Source organism: Salmo salar, chromosome 15, assembly GCF_965601325.2.
Source record: "Salmo salar chromosome 15, fSalSal1, whole genome shotgun sequence".
In the NCBI taxonomy this organism is placed as follows: Eukaryota; Metazoa; Chordata; class Actinopteri; order Salmoniformes; family Salmonidae; genus Salmo; species Salmo salar.
Genome location: NC_138305.1, coordinates 87,734,254 through 87,754,576, shown reverse-complemented (window position 1 = coordinate 87,754,576; position 20,323 = coordinate 87,734,254). Strand labels below are relative to the sequence as shown.

The 20,323-nt window shown below is 43.2% G+C and overlaps 1 protein-coding gene across 1 annotated transcript in view; it reads right to left on the bottom strand.

The window, feature by feature from the left end:
- ctbl1 (Beta-catenin-like protein 1) overlaps positions 1-3,364 on the bottom strand; it is a 45,248-nt gene extending 41,884 nt beyond the window's left edge. Inside the window, 8 exon segments of the mRNA NM_001140567.1 lie at positions 203-275; positions 487-578; positions 1,088-1,181; positions 1,591-1,688; positions 1,821-1,960; positions 2,141-2,247; positions 2,381-2,563; positions 3,118-3,364. Of these exon segments, the coding sequence (NP_001134039.1) occupies positions 203-275; positions 487-578; positions 1,088-1,181; positions 1,591-1,688; positions 1,821-1,960; positions 2,141-2,247; positions 2,381-2,563; positions 3,118-3,147 (817 nt within the window). The 5' untranslated portion in view covers positions 3,148-3,364.
- Between the last annotated feature and the right edge of the window lie 16,959 nt (positions 3,365-20,323).

Genomic DNA, 20,323 nt, shown 5'->3' with positions numbered 1-20,323 from the left:
ATGGTGCCTGTCTGTCGTACTACAGCACTCCAAGGTCTTCTGGACCCAGCCACTCAGACAAATAGTGTACTTTAACTGGTCATGATACTCTACTATTTTGGTCCACAGCCACAACAATCACCTCTACGGCTGACTACATTAGACGAAAACCATTTTCATCACATTGTACAGCAACTACAGAGGAAAAGGGCTGGAAGCGTACTGTCATTGTTTTGAAGCAAGATAGCCAAGACTTCACTGCAGTACAGCTTGTTAGCATCGAAAGGAATCTTTGCCTGAAAGAGAGAAAGGGAGGGGCAAAATCAGTGATAACATGACAAAATCTGTGACAGCATGAGCAATTGAAAGCCTATATACACACACCAAACTGTAGGTCTAGTTCTACAACAGACACATTTCAACCAGACATATCGACACAGACTGCAAAAATCTCTACATACAGCATCAATAACCAATGGAATGCGCCATCTTCAGTAATAGCCTAACCTTGATTCTTTTTAGCAACCACTGCATGAGTCCTTGCTGAGCTGCTTCTGTGCACAGGCCAGGCTTGAACTCTGCCATGTTCTCAATGGTGGCTGATGGAAAGAGATGGGAGAGAAGAGAGAGGTGAATATGGGACTATCAAATTATGATAGCACCTCCTGAAAAGTATAGAGGTGTCAGATACCTTTGCTAATATTTACATTATAAATCCGTCTGAGACACCTTATATCTCACTCATTCAGCAGAAGGGCGGCAAAACCCCAACGGAAAAAAGAGCGAGAGGGAGAGAGAGAGAGGAGAGAGACAAGTAGTGGGAGAGATGGAGAGAGAGAGTGAGTAAGTGAGTGAGAGACACACAGAAAGAGAGGCCTGCTGGAGGAGAAGGAAGCCTTTATCACTAATTCCAACTGAACAGACACCATCCTGGAGGACATGAGCCTGTAAGCACCAACCAGGAAGCAGCCAAAAGACTTATTCAAGCCTGGAGAGCTGCCTTGATAAGACACCATTAAAACACAAGAAGTACTGAGCCCAAATGACATTTTACGAAGATAAATAATCCCCATATTTTGTCCAATCGTGTACACATTGTGCGTCTTACCTAACGTGTTGTAGACTCCATCAGCTTCCTCCTTCACCTGCTCATCCAGCCTCTCCATGTTCTGCACCAGAAGGGCCACAACCTGTCCCTCCAGCTACAGTTAGAAAAGGAGACAGGTTGTTATCACAGGATTATGAGATACTGTGTCGTGTGTGACAACATTAAAGGCTCATGCCTCATTGCCGCTGCTAATTTATAAGTCGTGTAAGACCAGAGCGATTTCACCTTTGCCTCCATGGTCTTTTTAAATGTCAGCAGACTTTATGACGGGGCACTCAACCTTTCTCAGAAAATGGCCAATGACTTTGCTGCTGTCAAAGTGAGTGCAAAGGGAGGGCTAAAATAGACAATTTTAACTATGGCCATTAGCTGGGATTGAATGTGCTTTTTCTATTGAGTTCAGTATCATCAGCATCAATATGGTTGTGGATGCATGAGAAATAACAAGAAAATGCCAGAACCTAAATGCATGCATTGATTGTATACAAACAAACTGGACTCACCAAAGAGTCTATGAGTACTTCAGCCCCCTCCTCACTTTCATGAAGTGTGTCGATGTCTGTCAGCTCTTGTAACAAATCAACCACTGCAATGGCGATATGTAGGAGAGGCTAAGGATTTTTTCAGTTTATCCTGGGTTCAGTCAAAAGCATAGAATAACATAAGTACAGGTAAATTAACTGAATTAAAGTGTGAAGGATGCTTAGTAAGCCATCTTTGAAGGAAAGGATATCTGTGTTCTCATGGCTGAGTAAGCCCAGCAGGGAATGGACAGCATTGAGCTCCACCAACAGGTGGTAGAGATCAGGCATGGTGGCTATGACATGCATCTCCTGGATGATGTCATTCAAATCCAGCTCTGTTTCCATGAACCTGGACAGCGGAATAATAAAATATGTCGTACATGGAAATAAGTCCTGACTTGTTGAATGCAATGTCATGTTATTGAAGCAGCAAGTCAATTTACCCTTACCATAGATTGATAAGTTCTTAAGCAATAATATTTCATGTATAGCTGAACTCAGGAGGAACGTTTCCCTCTCATTAACTTACCTCCCTGGGGTGTCTGGGAACTTTATCCTCAGCTCTTGGTTCTTGTAGGACCTTTTTTCAAAGGTTAAGATCATTTTCTTCACTGAACTCTCATCCACCGGTTCACCCTGTATAATTACAACAAAAAAAGAGTGCCCTTTGGTGAAGTGTTACCAACACAACAAAAAAGTATTTTAGGAACAAGATCAGCACATTAAGCTATGTATGCATGTGTTATCATGTCACTTAAACTTTTCCCACCTCTTGGTCATCTGCGTCCTCATCATCATCCATGAGTTTCTCCAGTATTCTCTTCCTATCACCACTCGGGTCTTCACTGTCATCTCCCTCCAGGTGTCTGGCCAGTTCTCTGCCGGCCTTTTTGTTTCTGGGGTCATCATCATCATCTTCACCAGCCCGTAGACGTTTTGCCCCCCTGTCAGGCTACAATGAACATTAACACATGTCAAGCAGGTACATCAAAACAGGAAGGTCATAAGGCTTTGCAATGTGTTTAATGCATCCTTGCAAAGAGTTGGCCAACCAAAAAGTAAACAATGGAGAAAATTCAAATGCATTCATCGTCAAATGTAAATAGTACTTGATTTTTATAACATGATGTTAGTTTTTATATTTGATGCTCAAATTATATTCCATGAGAGGGACACCGCTTTAGCTAGCTAGTTAATACAGCTGAACTAGGCAAGAGTTTATCACAAACTAGTTACAACAGAAAAGTTAGCTAGCTAACGTTAGTTAACTAACTAGCAAAGTAGCAAGACTAACTTGACATCTGATAGCCATCTCTTTCATCTGTCACATCCTTAACTAACTTAGCTAGTGAATTTGGTTTATTAGCTAACTAGCAATCGTGTTAGCCTGTTCGCTAGCCAATGTGGCTAGGGTCAAAGACAATGGCGGTGGTTTAAACATGTATATTGCTAGCTAGTCAACAGTTGCAGAAAACACTAAGGATATGTCTCACTAATGAACGTTACCTGATAATTCAGTAGCTCGCCTACATCCATGATAAAAGGTTATCCAAAACGTGAAAAAATAAACCATTAAATGTTAAGTTATCGGCAACAGTTAGCAAGCTCCAGCTATCCACAATGAATACAGGCTAACTTGCTAGTCTTGCAATTTTCCGGTATCAACTCAAAACAGAAAAAGCTGTCGTAAAGAACTTCGTTGTCGTGATATTCTGAGGAGAATGCTTGCTTTGGAGTCATGGGTAACTGCAAACGAGAGTGTCTGGAAGTGGGTGTGTCAACAGAAGTGGGAGGGTGAACAGAAATTGGTGTGTGGAAAGCGAATCAGCTAATTGGACAGATTTGTTCCCGCTCAAAACCGTTTTGAGTGGCTGCTGTGTGTTTTCAAGCTTTCAGAGTGTGGTCTTGGTCGGCAGAGATGACAGTAAGAAATGTCAGTTAGGCTAATATTTTGCCATGCACTTTGAGCTGTGTCTTTGGTGTAGTTACCTAAGTTCTTCGTAGATGTATACAAGCTAGCTTTTTATTGCTGCATAACATTAATGTGACTATAATCTACCAACCTGTTAAAGTACACTTAACAAAAATATAAACGCAACATGCAACAGTTTCAAAGATTTTACTGAGTTACAATTCATATAAGGAAATCAGTCAATTGAAATCAATTCATTAGGCCCAAATGTATGTATTTCAGGTGATTGGGAATACAGTTATGCATCATTTGGAACTGGAACACGCTGTCGTACACTTTGATCCAGAGCATACCAAACTTGCTCAATGGGTGACATGTCTGGTGAGTATGCAGGCCATGGATGAACTGGGACATGTTCAGCTTCCAGGAATTGTGTACAGATCCTTGTGACATGGGGCCGTACACTATCATGCTGAAACATGAGGTGATGGCGGCAGATGAAGATAATATTCAAATTTTTGGTGACTTTAATATTCACATGGAAAAGTCCACAGACCCACTGCAAAAGGCTTTCGGAGCCATCATCGACTCAGTGGGTTTTGTCCAACATGTCTCTGGACCTACTCACTGCCACAGTCATACTCTGGATCTAGTTCTGTCCCATGGAATAAATGTTGTGGATCTAAATGTTTTTCCTCATAATCCTGGACTATCGGACCACCATTTTATTACGTTTGCAATCGCAACAAATAATCTGCTCAGACCCCAACCAAGGACCATTAAAAGTCGTGCTATAAATTCTCAGACAACCCAAAGATTCCTTGATGCCCTTCCAGACTCCCTCTGCCTGCCCAAGGACGTCAGAGGACAAAAATCAGACCTTGCGCAATACCCTAGAGGCAGTTGCACCCCTAAAAACTAAAAACATTTGTCATAAGAAACTAGCTCCCTGGTATACAGAAAATACACGAGCTCTGAAGTAAGCTTCCAGAAAATTGGAACGGAAATGGCGCCACACCAAACTGGAAGTCTTCCGACTAGCTTGGAAAGACAGTACCGTGCAGTATCGAAGAGCCCTCACTGCTGCTCGATCATCCTATTTTTCCAACTTAATTGAGGAAAATAAGAACAATCCTAAAAAATTTTTGGATACTGTCACAAAGCTAACTAAAAAGCAGCATTCCCCAAGAGAGGATGGCTTCCACTTCAGCAGTAATGAATTCATGAACTTCTTTGAGGAAAAGATCATGATCATTAGAAAGCAAATTACGGCCTCCTCTTTAAATCTGCGTATTCCTCCAAAGCTCTGTTGTCCTCAGTCTGTACAACTCTGCCAGGACCTAGGATCAAGGGAGGCACTAAAGTGTTTTAGTACCATATCTCTTGACACAGTGATGAAAATAATCATGGCCTCTAAACCTTCAAGCTGCATACTGGACCCTATCCCAACTAAACTACTGAAAGAGCTGCTTCCTGTGCTTGGCCCTCCTATGTTGAACATAATAAACAGATCTCTATCCAACGGATGTGTACCAAACTCACTAAAAGTGGCAGTAATAAAGCCTCTTTTGAAAAAGCCAAATCTTGACCCAGAAATGATTAAAAAAAACTATCGGCCTATATCGAATCTTCCATTCCTCTCAAAGATTTTAGAAAAAGCTGTTGCGCAGCAACTCACTGCCTTCCTGAAGACAAACAATGTATACGAAACGCTTCAGTCTGGTTTTAGACCCCATCATAGCAATGACGTCAGACCGAGGTTCTGCATCTGTCCTCGTGCTCCTAGATCTTAGTGCTGCTTTTGATACCATCGATCACCACATTCTTTTGGAGAGATTGGAAACCCAAATTGGTCTACATGGACAAGTTCTGGCCTGGTTTAGATCTTATCTGTCGGAAAGATATCAGTTTGTCTCTGTGAATGGTTTGTCCTCTGACAAATCAACTGTAAATTTCGGTGTTCCTCAAGGTTCCGTTTTAGGACCACTACTGTTTTCACTATATACACTGCTCAAAAAAATAAAGGGAACACTTAAACAACACAATGTAACTCCAAGTCAATCACACTTCTGTGAAATCAAACTGTCCACTTAGGAAGCAACACTGATTGACAATAAATTTCACATGCTGTTGTGCAAATGGAATAGACAACAGGTGGAAATTATAGGCAATTAGCAAGACACCCCCAATAAAGGAGTGGTTCTGCAGGTGGTAACCACAGACCACTTCTCAGTTCCTATGCTTCCTGGCTGATGTTTTGGTCACTTTTGAATGCTGGCGGTGCTTTCACTCTAGTGGTAGCATGAGACGGCGTCTACAACCCACACAAGTGGCTCAGGTAGTGCAGCTCATCCAGGATGGCACATCAATGCGAGCTGTGGCAAGAAGGTTTGCTGTGTCTGTCAGCGTAGTGTCCAGAGCATGGAGGCACTACCAGGAGACAGGCCAGTACATCAGGAGACGTGGAGGAGGCCGTAGGAGGGCAACAACCCAGCAGCAGGACCGCTACCTCCGCCTTTGTGCAAGGAGGAGCAAGATAAGCACTGCCAGAGCCCTGCAAAATGACCTCCAGCAGGCCACAAATGTGCATGTGTCTGCTCAAACGGTCAGAAACAGACTCCATGAGGGTGGTATGAGGGCCCGACGTCCACAGGTGGGGGTTGTGCTTACAGCCCAACACCGTGCAGGACGTTTGGCATTTGCCACTGGCGCCCCAATCTCTTCACAGATGAAAGCAGGTTCACACTGAGCACGTGACAGACGTGACAGAGTCTGGAGACACCGTGGAGAACGTTCTGCTGTCTACAACATCCTCCAGCATGACCGGTTTGGCGGTGGGTCAGTCATGGTGTGGGGTGGCATTTCTTTGGGGGGCCGCACAGCCCTCCATGTGCTCGCCAGATGTTGCCTGACTGCCATTAGGTACCGAGATGAGATCCTCAGACCCCTTGTGAGACCATATGCTGGTGCGGTTGGCCCTGGGTTCCTCCTAATGCAAGACAATGCTAGACCTCATGTGGCTGGAGTGTGTCAGCAGTTCCTGCAAGAGGAAGGCATTGATGCTATGGACTGGCCCGCCCGTTCCCCAGACCTGAATCCAATTGAGCACATCTGGGACATCATGTCTCGCTCCATCCAGCAACGCCACGTTGCGCCACAGACTGTCCAGGAGTTGGCGGATGCTTTAGTCCAGGTCTGGGAGGAGATCCCTCAGGAGACCATCCACCACCTCATCAGGAGCATGCCCAGGTGTTGTAGGGAGGTCATACAGGCACGTGGAGGCCACACACACTACTGAGCCTCATTTTGACTTGTTTTAAGGGCATTACATCAAAGTTGGATCAGCCTGTAGTGTGGTTTTCCACTTTAATTTTGAGTGTGACTCCAGATTATTTCTTTCATTCAGATCTAGGATGTGTTGTTTCAGTGTTCCCTTTATTTTTTTGAGCAGTATATTTTACCTCTTGGGGATGTCATTCGAAAACATAATGTTAAATTTCACTGCTATGCGGATGACACACAGCTGTACATTTCAATGAAACATGGTGAAGCCCCAAAATTGCCCTCGCTAGAAACCTGTGTTTCAGACATAAGGAAGTGGATGGCTGCAAACTTTCTACTTTTAAACTCGGACAAAACAGAGATGCTTGTTCTAGGTCCCAAGAAAGAAAGAGATCTTCTGTTGAATCTGACAATTAATCTGGATGGTTGTACAGTCGTCTCAAATAAAACTGTGAAGGACCTCGGCGTTACTCTGGACCCAGATCTCTCTTTTGAAGAACATATCAAGACTGTTTCAAGGACAGCTTTTTTCCCATCTACGTAACATAGCAAAAATCTGAAACTTTTTGTCCAAAAATGATGCAGAAAAATGAATCCATGCTTTTGTTACTTCTAGGTTGGACTACTGCAATGCTCTACTTTCCGGCTACCCGGATAAAGCACTAAATAAACTTCAGTTAGTGCTAAATACGGCTGCTAGAATCCTGACTAGAACCAAATAATTTGATCATTTTACTCCATTGCTAGCCTCCCTACACTGGCTTCCTGTTAAGGCAAGGGCTGATTTCAAGGTTTTACTGCTAACCTACAAAGCATTACATGGGCTTGTTCCTACCTATCTTTCCGATTTGGTCCTGCCATACATACCTACACGTACGCTACGGTCACAAGACGCGGGCCTCCTAATTGTCCCTAGAATTTCTAAGCAAACAGCTGGAGGCAGGGCTTTCTCCTATAGAGCTCCATTTTTATGGAATGGTCTGCCTACCCATGTGAGAGACGCAGACTCAGTCTCAACCTTTAAGTCTTTACTGAAGACTCATCTCTTCAGTAGGTCCTATGATTAAGTGTAGTCTGGCCCAGGGGTGTGAAGGTGAACGGAATGACTGGAGCAATGAACCGCCCTTGCTGTCTCTGCCTGGCCGGTTCCCCTCTCTCCACTGGGATTCTCTGCCTCTAACCCTATTACAGGGGCTGAGTCACTGGCTTACTGGTGTTCTTTGTGGGCTATACTCGGCCTTGTCTCAGGATGGTAGGTTGGTGGTTGGAGATATCCCTCCAGTGGTGTGGGGGCTGTGCTTTGGCAAAGTGGGTGGGGTTATATCCTGCCTGGGGGTTTCATCAGATGGGGCCACAGTGTCTCCTGACGCCTCCTGTCTCAGCGTCCAGTATTTATGCTGCAGTAGTTTATGTGTCGGGGGACTAGGGTCAGTCTGTTACATCTGGAGTATTTCTCTTGTCTTATCCGGTGTCCAGTGTGAATTTAAATATGCTCTCTCTAATTCTCTCTTTCTCTCTCTCTCTCGGAGGACCTGAGCCCTAGGACCATGCCGCAGGACTACCTGGCATGATGACTCCTTGCTGTCCCAGTCCACCTGGCTGTGCTGCTGCTCCAGTTTCAACTGTTCTGCCTGCGGCTATGGAACCCTGACCTGTTCACCGGACGTGCTACCTGTCCCAGACCTGCTGTCCCAGACCTGCTGGAACCCTGACCTGTTCACCGGACGTGCTACCTGTCCTAGACCTGCTGTCCCAGACCTGCTGGAACCCTGACCTGTTCACCGGACGTGCTACCTGTCCCAGACCTGCTGTTTTCAACTCTCTAGAGACAGCAGGAGCGGTAGAGATACTCTCAAAGATCGGCTATGAAAAAGCCAACTGACACTTACTCTTGAGTTGCTGACTTGTTGCACCCTCGACAACTACTATGATTATTATTATTTGACCATGCTGGTCATTTATGAACATTTGAACATCTTGGCCATGTGCTGTTATAATCTCCACCCGGCACAGCCAGAAGAGGACTGGCCACCCCTCATAGCCTGGTTCCTCTCTAGGTTTCTTCCTAGGTTTTGGCCTTTCTAGGGAGTTTTTCCTAGCCACCGTGCTTCTACACCTGCATTGCTTGCTGTTTGTGGTTTTAGGCTGGGTTTCTGTACAGCACTTTGAGATATCAGCTGATGTAAGAAGGGCTATATAAATACATTTGATTTGATTTGATTTGAAGGGCATGACACTGGGCTGCAGGATCTCGTCACAGTATCTCTGTGCATTCAAATTGCCATGCAATTTGTGTTCGTTTTCCGTAGCTTATGCCTGCCCATACCACAACCCCACTGCCACCATGGGGCACTCAGTTCACAACGTTGACATCAGCAAACCCGCTCGCCCTCACGACACATTACACACTGTCTGCCATATGCCAGTACAGTTGAAACCGGAATTAATCCATGAAGATCACACTTCTCCAGCGTGCCAGTGGCCATAGAAGGTGAGTATATGGCCGCTGAAGTTGGTTACGATACAGAACTGCAGTCAGATCAAGACCCTGGTGAGGACGACGTGAACGCAGATGAGCATCCCTGAGACTGTTTCTGACAGCTTGTCCAGAAATTCAGTTGTGCAAACCCACAGTTTCATCAGCTGTCCGGGTGGCTGGTCTCAGACGATCCCTCACGTGAAGAAGCCGGATGTGGAGGTCACACCTAGGCTGGTGTGGTTACACATGGTCTGCGGTTGTGATGATGTTGGAGGTGGCTTATGGTAGAGAAATGAACATTCAATTCTCTGGCAACAGCTTTGGTGGACATTCCTGCAGTCGGCATGCCAATTGCACACTCCCCCAACTTGAGACATCTGTGGCATTGTGTTGTGTGACAAAACTGCACATTTTGGAGTGGCCTTTTATTGTCCCCAGCACAAGGTGCACTTGTGTAATGATCACGCTTTTTAATCAACTTCTTGATATGCCACACCAGTCAGTTGGATGGATTTTGCGCAACATTTGAGAGAAATAAGCTTTTTGTGCATTTGGAACATTTCTGGGATCTTTTATTTCAGTTCATGAAACATGGGACCAACACATTATATATTGTTTATATTTTTGTTCAGAGTAGTTATCATCACCAAGAGTCCTGTTTGCTGTTAGCGACTGTTAGTTAGATGAGCTGATAACGTTAGCTAACTAGCCAGCTTGCTAAACTACACTACATGAAAGTATGTGAACACCTGCTCGTCGAACATCTCATTCCAAAATCATGGGCGTTAACCCTTGTGTGGTGTTCGGGTCTGTGGGACCCATTTTCAATGTTTACTAAAATAAAAAAGATATAATTAATATCATTTTCAAACTAAGACTCATTGGCCTTGGCACATGTTCTATGTAGAACATGTAAAAGAACACATTTTCATTGAGTGCACACTGTGCACCCCCTACACATTTATATTACAACTGTGGTGTTCAGGTCCACTGGCCCCGAGGGTAATACAAATGTGGAAACGTGTGTCTGTAGGTGAAAACAGGTAAAAATGAGAAAAAAAAGTATGCTATGTGCCTTCACTCTGTCTTCCTCCTCCCTAGGTGTCACGGTTGTCGTAAGGAGAAGCGGACCAAAGTGCAGCATGATTATCGTTCCACATATTTATTGAACTGTGAAACTATGCAATACATACACATAAACTAAAAAACACCAAACCGTGACGCAGAGGTGAAACATACACTAACTCAAAAACAATCTCCCACAAACCCAGGTGGGAAAAATACCTACTTAAGTATGATCTCCAATTAGAGACAACGATGACCAGCTGCCTCTAATTGGAGATCATCCCAAACTAAAAACCCAACATAGAAATACAAAACTAGAACATAACAACATAGAAATCTAAACTAGAAAAAAAACCTGTCACGCCCTGACCTACTCTACATAGAAAATAACAGCTTTCTATGGTCAGGACGTGACACTGGGCCTGCTGTTTTAACATAGCACCAATAACCTGTCTGCCTGTCTCCCGCTTTTCTCACACTCTTTACCCTTTGTAGTGTGTGAAACTACACAATGTGTTGCACAAACCTGCACAATGTTATTACAATACATTATTTCGATACATTGTAAAAATGTCAGTATTTTCCCATACTCTACTCCAGCTAGGTACAAATTGGGGGAGAGACAACAAATAAATAGCTTTGCATGTGTGGCTCCTTACCATAATCAATCAGTATGGAAAAAATAATCTCTGCTCAGAGGGCCTTAGAAATCGTTTCTGCAGAGAGAGAAGATGGTGTGGAAGTGTCTTCCACTTTGGAAGATTAAGAATTTTCTAAATATGAGGATCATGTCTCTGTCAATTCGGTGTCTGACAGTGAGTTGGAAGAGGAGGATGAGATTGACCCTCAGCCAGCCCCAGGACAAGCCTGTCAGCAGCTAGCTCATCAGTAGCCTGCAGGAGGAGAAATATGGATGTACCATTTTTTTTTTTTTATTGAATGGTCTTCTTGCAGAGGAATGAGCCACCAGGCATGGCTGCCAATGTGATAAGGATGCAACCAGGGCCAACGCGGATGGCGGTTACTCATCTGCAGGACATAAAGTCTTCTTTTGAACTGTTCATCCCAGACACCTTCCCAAAAATCATTCTGCACTGCACTAATTTGGAGGGAAGGTGTGTTTTTGGAGACAGATGGAAGGAGATGGGCAAAACTCATTTACATGCATACTTTGGGGTTCTTGTCCTTGTAGGTGTTTTTAGATCCAATGGGGATTCCACAGAATCCCTGTGGGATGCAGAAACTGGCAGAGAACTTTTCAGTGCAACAATGTCTCTGGAAAACTTCCACATTATTTCCAGGATTATCCGCTTCGATAACCGAGACACCAGACCAGCTCGGCGGCAGAGAGACCAGCTAGCTGCAATCAGGTCAGTGTGGGACAAGTGGGTGGACCGCCTTCCCCTTTTTAATAACCCTGGGCCCAACGTTACAGTTGATGAGCAGCTTATGCCATTTAGGAGCCGCTGCCTCTTCAGGCAGTACATTCTGTCTAAACCCGCAAAATATGGAATCAAGATCTGGGCTGCCTGTGATGCTGCTTCATCATATGCGTGGAACTTGCAACTGTATACGGGGAAGCCAGATGGAGGAGCCCCTGAGAAGAACCAAAGGATGCAAGTTGTCCTGGATGTGACACAGGGACTCCGTGGCCACAACATCACATGCAATAACTTTTTTACTTAGCACAAGTTGGGACAGGAGCTCCTCAAGAAGAAGCTGATGATGGTAGGAAGAGTACGAAAAGACAAGCCAGAGCTCCCACCTCAGCTGTTAAATATACGGAACAGGTGTATCAATTCCTCTAAGTTTGTGTTCACGGCCGACACGTCCCTAGTGTCCTACGTACCAAAGAAAGGCAAAAATGTGGTACTCGTGAGTACGCTGCATAGGGATGGGAGAATCTGTGGCCAGGAACATCAAAAACCAGAAATCATAATGGATTACAATGCCACAAAAGGAGCGGTGGACAATTTAGACAAGCTGGTGACTGGCTACAGCTGCAAAAGAAGGAACACCCTGCACTGGCCACTTGTGATATTCTTCAACATCTTGGACATCTCGGCATACAACACGTTTGTCATCTGGAAGTCGTTGAACCCAGATTGGAACAGAGGGAAGCTCCGAAGGAAACGTCTCTTTCTCGAGGAGCTGGGCAAGGCATTGGTAAGACCTCAAAACCAGAGGAGGCAACATATCCCAAGGACACCAGCTTCTGCAGCAATCGTGAGGAGGATTCAGGAGGAGGATACTGGTGCCCCATCCACCCGACCCACAGAACCAACAACTCCAATACCAGAAGTAAGTGTGAGTGATGTTGTTGCGTGTGTGTCAGACTCTCCTACCTTGGCCTGCTGTAACTATATATATGAGTGAGATGTTAGTAAAATTCCTGAACTAAGTGTTTTAATCATTCTGGATTGCTGCTGGTAGCAACAAGAAGAAGCGTTGCGATGTGTGTGGGCCCAAGAAGGACAGGAAGTCACAGTACACATTCATCAAGTGTACTCGGCTTGTTTTTCGCAGATGTCGGTGAGAGTTTGAACATCTAGCCCTTCTTTCTGCCTCACGTCATCTCGCCATCGGCCATCTTGCACCCTCTCTGGGAGATTGTGTTAACGTGACTCTGTGCCCGTGTTCCCAGTTCTTCCATAGATTCTATGGGCCTTAGCTGTAGGTCTCCATAAATTGAGGCAACAAGTTTGCACAGATACCATAGAGTGACATTGAATTTAGATGTTATATGGTAATTATACAGGTGATCACTTTTACAGGACTTATTCATTTGATTTTCATGATTTGTTTCCTGCCCGTATCTGCAATTTACAGCATTGTAATTACACAATCATAATACGGTTATTAATTATAAAATAATTACAGAGCAATTATGGCATGATGCGACACACACACACACACTTACACACACACACAAATACACATACACACATACACACACTGTGCAGCCTTGACAGTCCTCTAATAGAGGCTCCACCAGTGTCTGTTTACAAAAAATTCAAAATAAAGATTCAGCGCAGGGCCGCATGTGAGACAAGCAGAAAATCACCTTTCAATCTGCGTCATTCAGGATTTATGAGTGTTGTCTGGCCGGGGCCTCCATCTTGTCGCCCTTCACTGTGACCAGCGATCTGTGACAGTAGTGCAATAGCAACAACATCCAAACAGGAGGCCATTGTAAACCAGTCAAGCTTGAGATCCCATCAACTGCCAACATGGTCTCAGGGCAATTTGTATTTGTCTGTAAGTAAATGTGTGACACTCCATTTAGTATATGTTACGTTACGTTAGGTTACATTATAAATGGAATAGCGGTCGTACTATATCATACGAATTAGAGGACGTATAGTATCATACGTCTTACCCGGTTGTACAATAGCATACGAATTGGATAATGTAACTTATCATACGTCTTGGAGGATAGTATTGCACGTCTTTATCTGAGACACCAAAGGATAATTAGGGGAGAATTTACCTTGGTTATGTGAATTCATGTAGCAGGTTAGGTGAATTGGCTTGAGTTTAGAGTAAGGGTTTACGGGAAGGGTTAACTACAATGCTACAATTGTCCGCGACTCGACTGTCACAGACTGTCACAGATTACGCCCACCCATCATCCTCCTCGACCAACCTCCCTACTTTCGTTTCTGTCTCATTTAACTAGACCATTAGTACTGTAGGTATCGTATGTCTTGGAGGTGCTCAGAAATATGTAAAGTATATTTCGTATGGCTCTGAGGCCAGGCTGCAGCAACACAGGGGGAAAAAGAGAAGGAGACGGGGGCAGCAAAATCCTAATATACTGTACATTGAAAGCACAAGCAGTTTGGCAAAGCGAAATATGCACACTTCCTGGTGCTGTAATTGATGAAAAATATGTTTGTTCTTACCAATCCAGTGAAGATAACCCTACTGTATAAAAGTAGGGTATTGATAAACATTTGTCGAAAAGGAGAAAAGTGTGAATGGCTCTCGTAACTGGACAGCAGTGTCTCCCTGCTATATATGTAATTAAAATCTGTCTTAACTCACACTCCACATGGAAAATATACCATAAGGTCTCTAAGAAACACTGCTGGAGGTGACATCTCTCATAACCATGGCAACTGTAAATGGTTGGCTACTGAGAATTACTCCTTTTTGCTGTAAGCAGTGTGTGTGGTAATTCTAAATTAAATGTAGCTATTTCTATTTCATGGAGTGCACAATTGTTATTTTAACGTGCTTCATGTCTATATTACTTTAGTCTGTCTGGATTCTTTGCTTGAGTAAAAGTTTCCTGCAAAAACATGAGAGAATAACTGTAGATCTACTGTGAAGGCTTGACGTTAGAGAAAGAACCCAGTTGATGAATGGTACAGCATTACAAACCAGACCCAAGACATATTTTGAATGAAACCATTGGAACATCTATTAAATATGTCAAATGAATCTTTGGCTGAAAATACATTATCCAGAGACCTAATTAGCAAAAAACTGTTATGGTTCTCTGGTTGTTGTAGTTTTTCTATTACCTCCCTCCTAAAGCAATAAAACAAGGCCTGATACGGCACTATTATTTCCTCTCTACACACCTCCAGATGTATAACTTGATTAACTGCAGGTAAAACTTTGTTTAATCTTTAATACACAAATACAACATCAACTATTGTTTTAAAGAAGCTAACCTGGTCCTTAACTTAAAGATGGTCATGGGAACCGTATAAGCCTACAACTGCACTCTATTATATTAATAAACATGTGGTGTGGTTACTGATTACCGTTTCCTCCATTTTGTCCTTATGGCATTCAAATCAACATGCAGGAGCATATTCCGAATAGTGGCTCTGACAACAATGTTAATCAACAACCAACTGCAAAGGGGATCCCCTGACAGAAGGAAAGCCAGAAGTTGATGTAGTTTGCTTCAAAATTAGTTTATATTCAGCTCCTCAGGTGCCCACACTAAATCGTCCTGCAGAAAGACATGACACACATTGATCTCAAAACGGGAAAAACAAGTAGACCTACTGTATGTAGTGCCATTAAGCATGCATGCCGGAGCAGACAGAGTCAGTGAAAGTCAGGTACTGTAAAACATAAAACAGGAGATATCACAGAGGACAGGGTTTCTCATGTATCTACAGCTGCAGTACAGTCATCATGTGAGCAATGAATTTCAAGGACCATTTGGCAAAAACGAATAAAAAAGAACCTTGAAATCAATCCACTCTTGTTTCCTCCTGCTGAACCACAAAGCCGCCATTAATATCCCCTGTTCAACAGAATGATTAACTTGTACCATGATCCCTGAAGATGTTGGGCCTTTTTATGCGGAGTCTTCTGGCTGTGTTAATAACATCTCTTCCCCCCAATGTATTTGGGCTGTGCCGCTGGATCATTTCCATAGAATCATTTCCATTGAATGATCCATCCTTCCAAACGGAACAATATAATTTCACACAAGCTGTGAGAGCTGATTACCCTAATCCGCGGAGGTCACCAGTGATTGCATCACAGCAGAGCAGCTACGCTGAGTGCACCCGAATCCACACTGTGACTCCATTATTTAACATCAGGGTGATCTGGTGGCCTGAATTAGTCAACTACAAAGCATTGTTTGACTCCACAGTCAAATGGTGCAACCACAAATTGCACATTTCACCCTGAGATACAGTGCATTCGGAAAGTATTCAGACCCCTTAACTTTTTCCGCATTTTGTTATGTTACAGCCTTATTCTAAAATGTCTTAAATTAAAAAAAATCCTCATCTACACACAATACTCCATAATGACAAAGGAAAAAAACATATTTTTAGTAATGTTTGCAAATTTATAAGAAACAGTAATACCTTGTTTCAATAAGTATTCAGACCGTGTGCTACAAGACTCAAAACTGAGCTCAGGTGCATCCTGTTTCCATTGATTATCCTTGAGATGTTTCTACAACTTGATTGGAGTCCACCTGTGGTAAATTCAATTCATTGGACATTATTTGGAAATGCACGCGCCTGTCTGTATAATGTTCCACAGTTGACAGCGCATTTCATAGCAAAAACCAAGCCATGAGGTTGAAGGAATTGTCCGTAGAACTCCTAGACAGGATTGTGTTGAGGCACAGATCTTGGGAAGGGTACCAAAAAATGTCTGCAGCATTGAAGGTCCCCAAGAACACAGTGGCATCCATCATTCTTAAATGGAAGAAGTTTGGAACCACCAAGAATCTTCCTAGAGCTGACCAGCTGGCCAAACTGAGCAATCGGGGGAGAAGGGCCTTGGTCAGGGAGGTGAACAAAAACCTGTTGGTCACTCTGACAGAGCTCCAGAGTTTCTCTGTGGAGATGGGAGCACCTTCCAGAAGGACAAGCATCTCTGCAGCACTCCACCAATCAGGCCTTTATGGTAGAGTGGCCAGACGGAAGCCACTCCTCAGTAAAAGGCACATCACAGCCTGCTGGGAGTTTGCCAAAAGGCACTTAAAGGACTCTCAGACCATGAGAAACAAGATTCTCTGATCTGATGAAACCAAGATTTAACTATTTGACCTGAATGCCAAGCGTCATGTCTGGAGGAAACCTGGCACCATCCCTACAGTGAAGCATGGTGGTGGCAGCATCATGCTATGGGAATGTTTTTCAGAGGCAGGGACTGAGAGTCTTGCCAGGATCTAGGCAAAGATGAACGGAACAAAGTACAGAGAGATTCTTGATGAAAACTTGCTCCAGAGCGCTCAGGACCTCAGACTGCGGCAAAGGTTCACCTTCCAACAGGACAACGACCCTAAACACACAGCCAAGACAACGCAGGAGTGGCTTTGGGACAAGTCTCTGAATGTCCTTGAGTGGCCCAGCCAGAGCCCGGACTTGAACCCAATCGGACATCTCTTGAGAGACTTGAAAATAACCTTGCAGCGATGCTCCCCATCCAACCTGACAGAGCTTGAGAGGATCTGCAGAGAAGAATGGGAGAAACTTCCCAAGTACAGGTGTGCCAAGCTTGTAGCGTCATACCCAAGAAGAGTCGAGGCTGTAATCGCTTCCAAAGGGGCTTCAACAAAGTACTGATTAAAGGGTCTAAATACTTATGTAAATGTAATATTTTCGTTTTATTTTTATACATTTGAAAAAAAATAATAATTATTGGGTATTATGTGTAGGTTGATGAGGGAAAAAAACTATTTAGTCAATTTTACAATAACGCTGTAACGTAACAAAATGTGTAAAAAGTCAAGGGCTCTGAATACTTTCCAAATACAATGTATGTCCACCTTCCTCTTGCATGCTATCCCTCCCCAAAACAATTTCCGTTCAATTGTTTCAGGCCTATACCTGTAAGTGTGTGACAGCTGTCAGGGTGTGTCAATTGAGGAGTCAAATGGTTCCCACTATAACACAACCACAAAGTCAAAATGGGTAATAATCGTAAAAAAAATATGAAAACAAAAATGTGATTTTTAATCCTATAATTTAAGGATACGATTAGGCCTAAGGTTAGCGGTATGCTTCAGGATAGGGTTAAGGTTAGGTTTAAAATCAGATTTTAAAACAAGACATTTTAGAAATAAGCGGGGTTTATGACTTTATGGCTGTGTTAACTACTGACGACCGATTCACATACACTATATATACAAAAGTAGGTGGAAACCCCTTCAAAAAAGGGGATTTGGCTATTTCAGCCACACCTGTTGATGACAGGTGTATAACATCGAGCACACAGCCATGCAATCTCCATAGACAAACATTGGCAGTAGAATGGCCTTACTGAAGAGTTTAGTGACTTTCAACGTGGCACCGTCATAGGATGCCACCTTTCTAACAGGTCAGTTCTTCAAATTTCTTCCCTGCTAGAGCTGCCCCTTTCATCTGTAAGTGCTGTTATTGTGGAGTGGAAACGTCTTGTAGCAACAACGGCTCAGCCACGAAGTGGTAGGCCACACAAGCTCACATAACTGGACCGCTGAGTGCTGAAGCGCATAGCGTGTAAAAATCCCCTGTCCTCAGTTGCAACACTCGCTACAGAGTTCCAAACTGCCTCTGCAAGCAATGTCAGCATAATAACTGTTCGTCGGGAGCTTCATGAAATGGGTTTCCATGGCCGAGCAGTCGCACACAAGCTTAAGATCCATATGCGCAATGCCAAGCGTCGGCTGGAGTGGTGTAAAGCTCACTGCCATTGGACTCTGGAGCAGTGGAAATGCGTCCCCTGTAGTGATGAATCACGCTTCACCATTTGGCAGTCCGAATCTAGGTTTGGCAGATGCCAGGAGAACGCTACCTGCCCCAATGCATAGTGCGAACTGTAAAGATTGGTGGAGGAGGAATAATGCTCTGGAGCTGTTTTTCATGGTTCAGGCTAGACCCCTTAGTTCCAGTGAAGGGAAATCTTAACGCTAAAGCATACAATGACATTCTAGATGATTCTGTGTTTCTAACTTCGTGGCAACAGTTCGGGGAAGGCCCTTTCCTGTGTCAGAATGACAATGCCTCCATGCACAAAGTAAGGTCCATATAGAAATGGTTTGTCGAGATCAGTGTGGAAGAACTTGACTGGTCTGCACTGAGCCCTGACCTCAACCCCAACGAACACATTTGGGATGAATTGGAACACCGACTGCGAGCCAGGCTTTATCGCCCAACATCAGTGCCCAACCTCACTAATGCTCTTGTGGCTGAATGGAAGCAAGTCCCCGCATAAATGTTCCAACATCTAGTGGAAAGCCTTTTCCAGAAGGGTGGAGTCTGTTATAGCAGCAAAGGGGGGACCAACTCCATATTAATGCCCATGATTTTGGAATGAGATGTTCGACGATCAGGTGTCCACATACTTTTGGTCATGTTATGTACTGTATATTACAGGGTATCACTAATCACTCAATACAAAATATAACGACTACAATTTGTGGGGAAATAGGTTTGCCAGTTATACTCAGTGGTGGGAAAAGTACTTAATTGTCATACTTGAGTAAAAGTAAAGATACCTTAATAGAAAATGACTCAAGTAAAAGTGAAAGTCACCCAGTAAAACACTACTTGAGTAAAAGTCCAAAAGTATTTGGTTTAAAATATACTTAAGTATCAAAAGTAAATGGAATTGCTCAAATGTACTTAAGTATCAAAAGTATAAATTATAAACCATTTAAAATTCCTTATATTAAGCAAACCAGATGGCACCATTAAAAAAATATATATTGACGGCTAGCCAGGGGCACACTCCAACACTAAGACATAATTTACAAACAAAGCATTTGTGTTTAGTGAGTCTGTCAGATCAGAGGCAGTAGGGATGACCAGGGATGTTCTCTTGATAAGAATGTGAATTGGAACATTTTCCTGTCGAAATGTGATGAGTACTTCTGGGTGTCAGGGAAAATGTATGGAGTAAAAAGTACATTGTTTTCTTTAGGAATAATTCTTTTAAATAATGTCTGAGTGTTGGAGTGTGCACCTGGCTATCTGTCAATAATAAAATAAGAAAATTGTGCTGTCTGGTTTTCTTAATATAAGGAATTTGAAATGATTTATCATTCTACTTTTTACTTTTGATACTTAAGTATATTTTAGCCATTCCATTTTTTGGTGTACTTTATATTTAAAACCAAATATTTTTAGACTTTTACTCAAGTAGTATTTTACTGGGTGACTTTCACTTTTACTTGAGTCATCTTCTATTATGTATGACAGTATGACAGTTCAGTGTTTTTTACCCCTGACTGTAAACATACGGAGGAGGAATGGTTGAGTGGGGTGTTTAGGGATAGAGGGTTTGCCTGAATATAAAAAATGGTATTCTGGAGCCTATGAATGTAGTGATCACTTAACTCGATTGTTACAGAAAGGCTGAAATGAACCTACATTTTAAACCCATATACTGTACATCGTTGAGAATTATGAAAACAAATTAGCTCAGCTAATTTAAATAAGTTAAACTTGCCGTCCATACAGTCCATTTGTTTTTTCAAGAACATGGATGAATAGGAACCC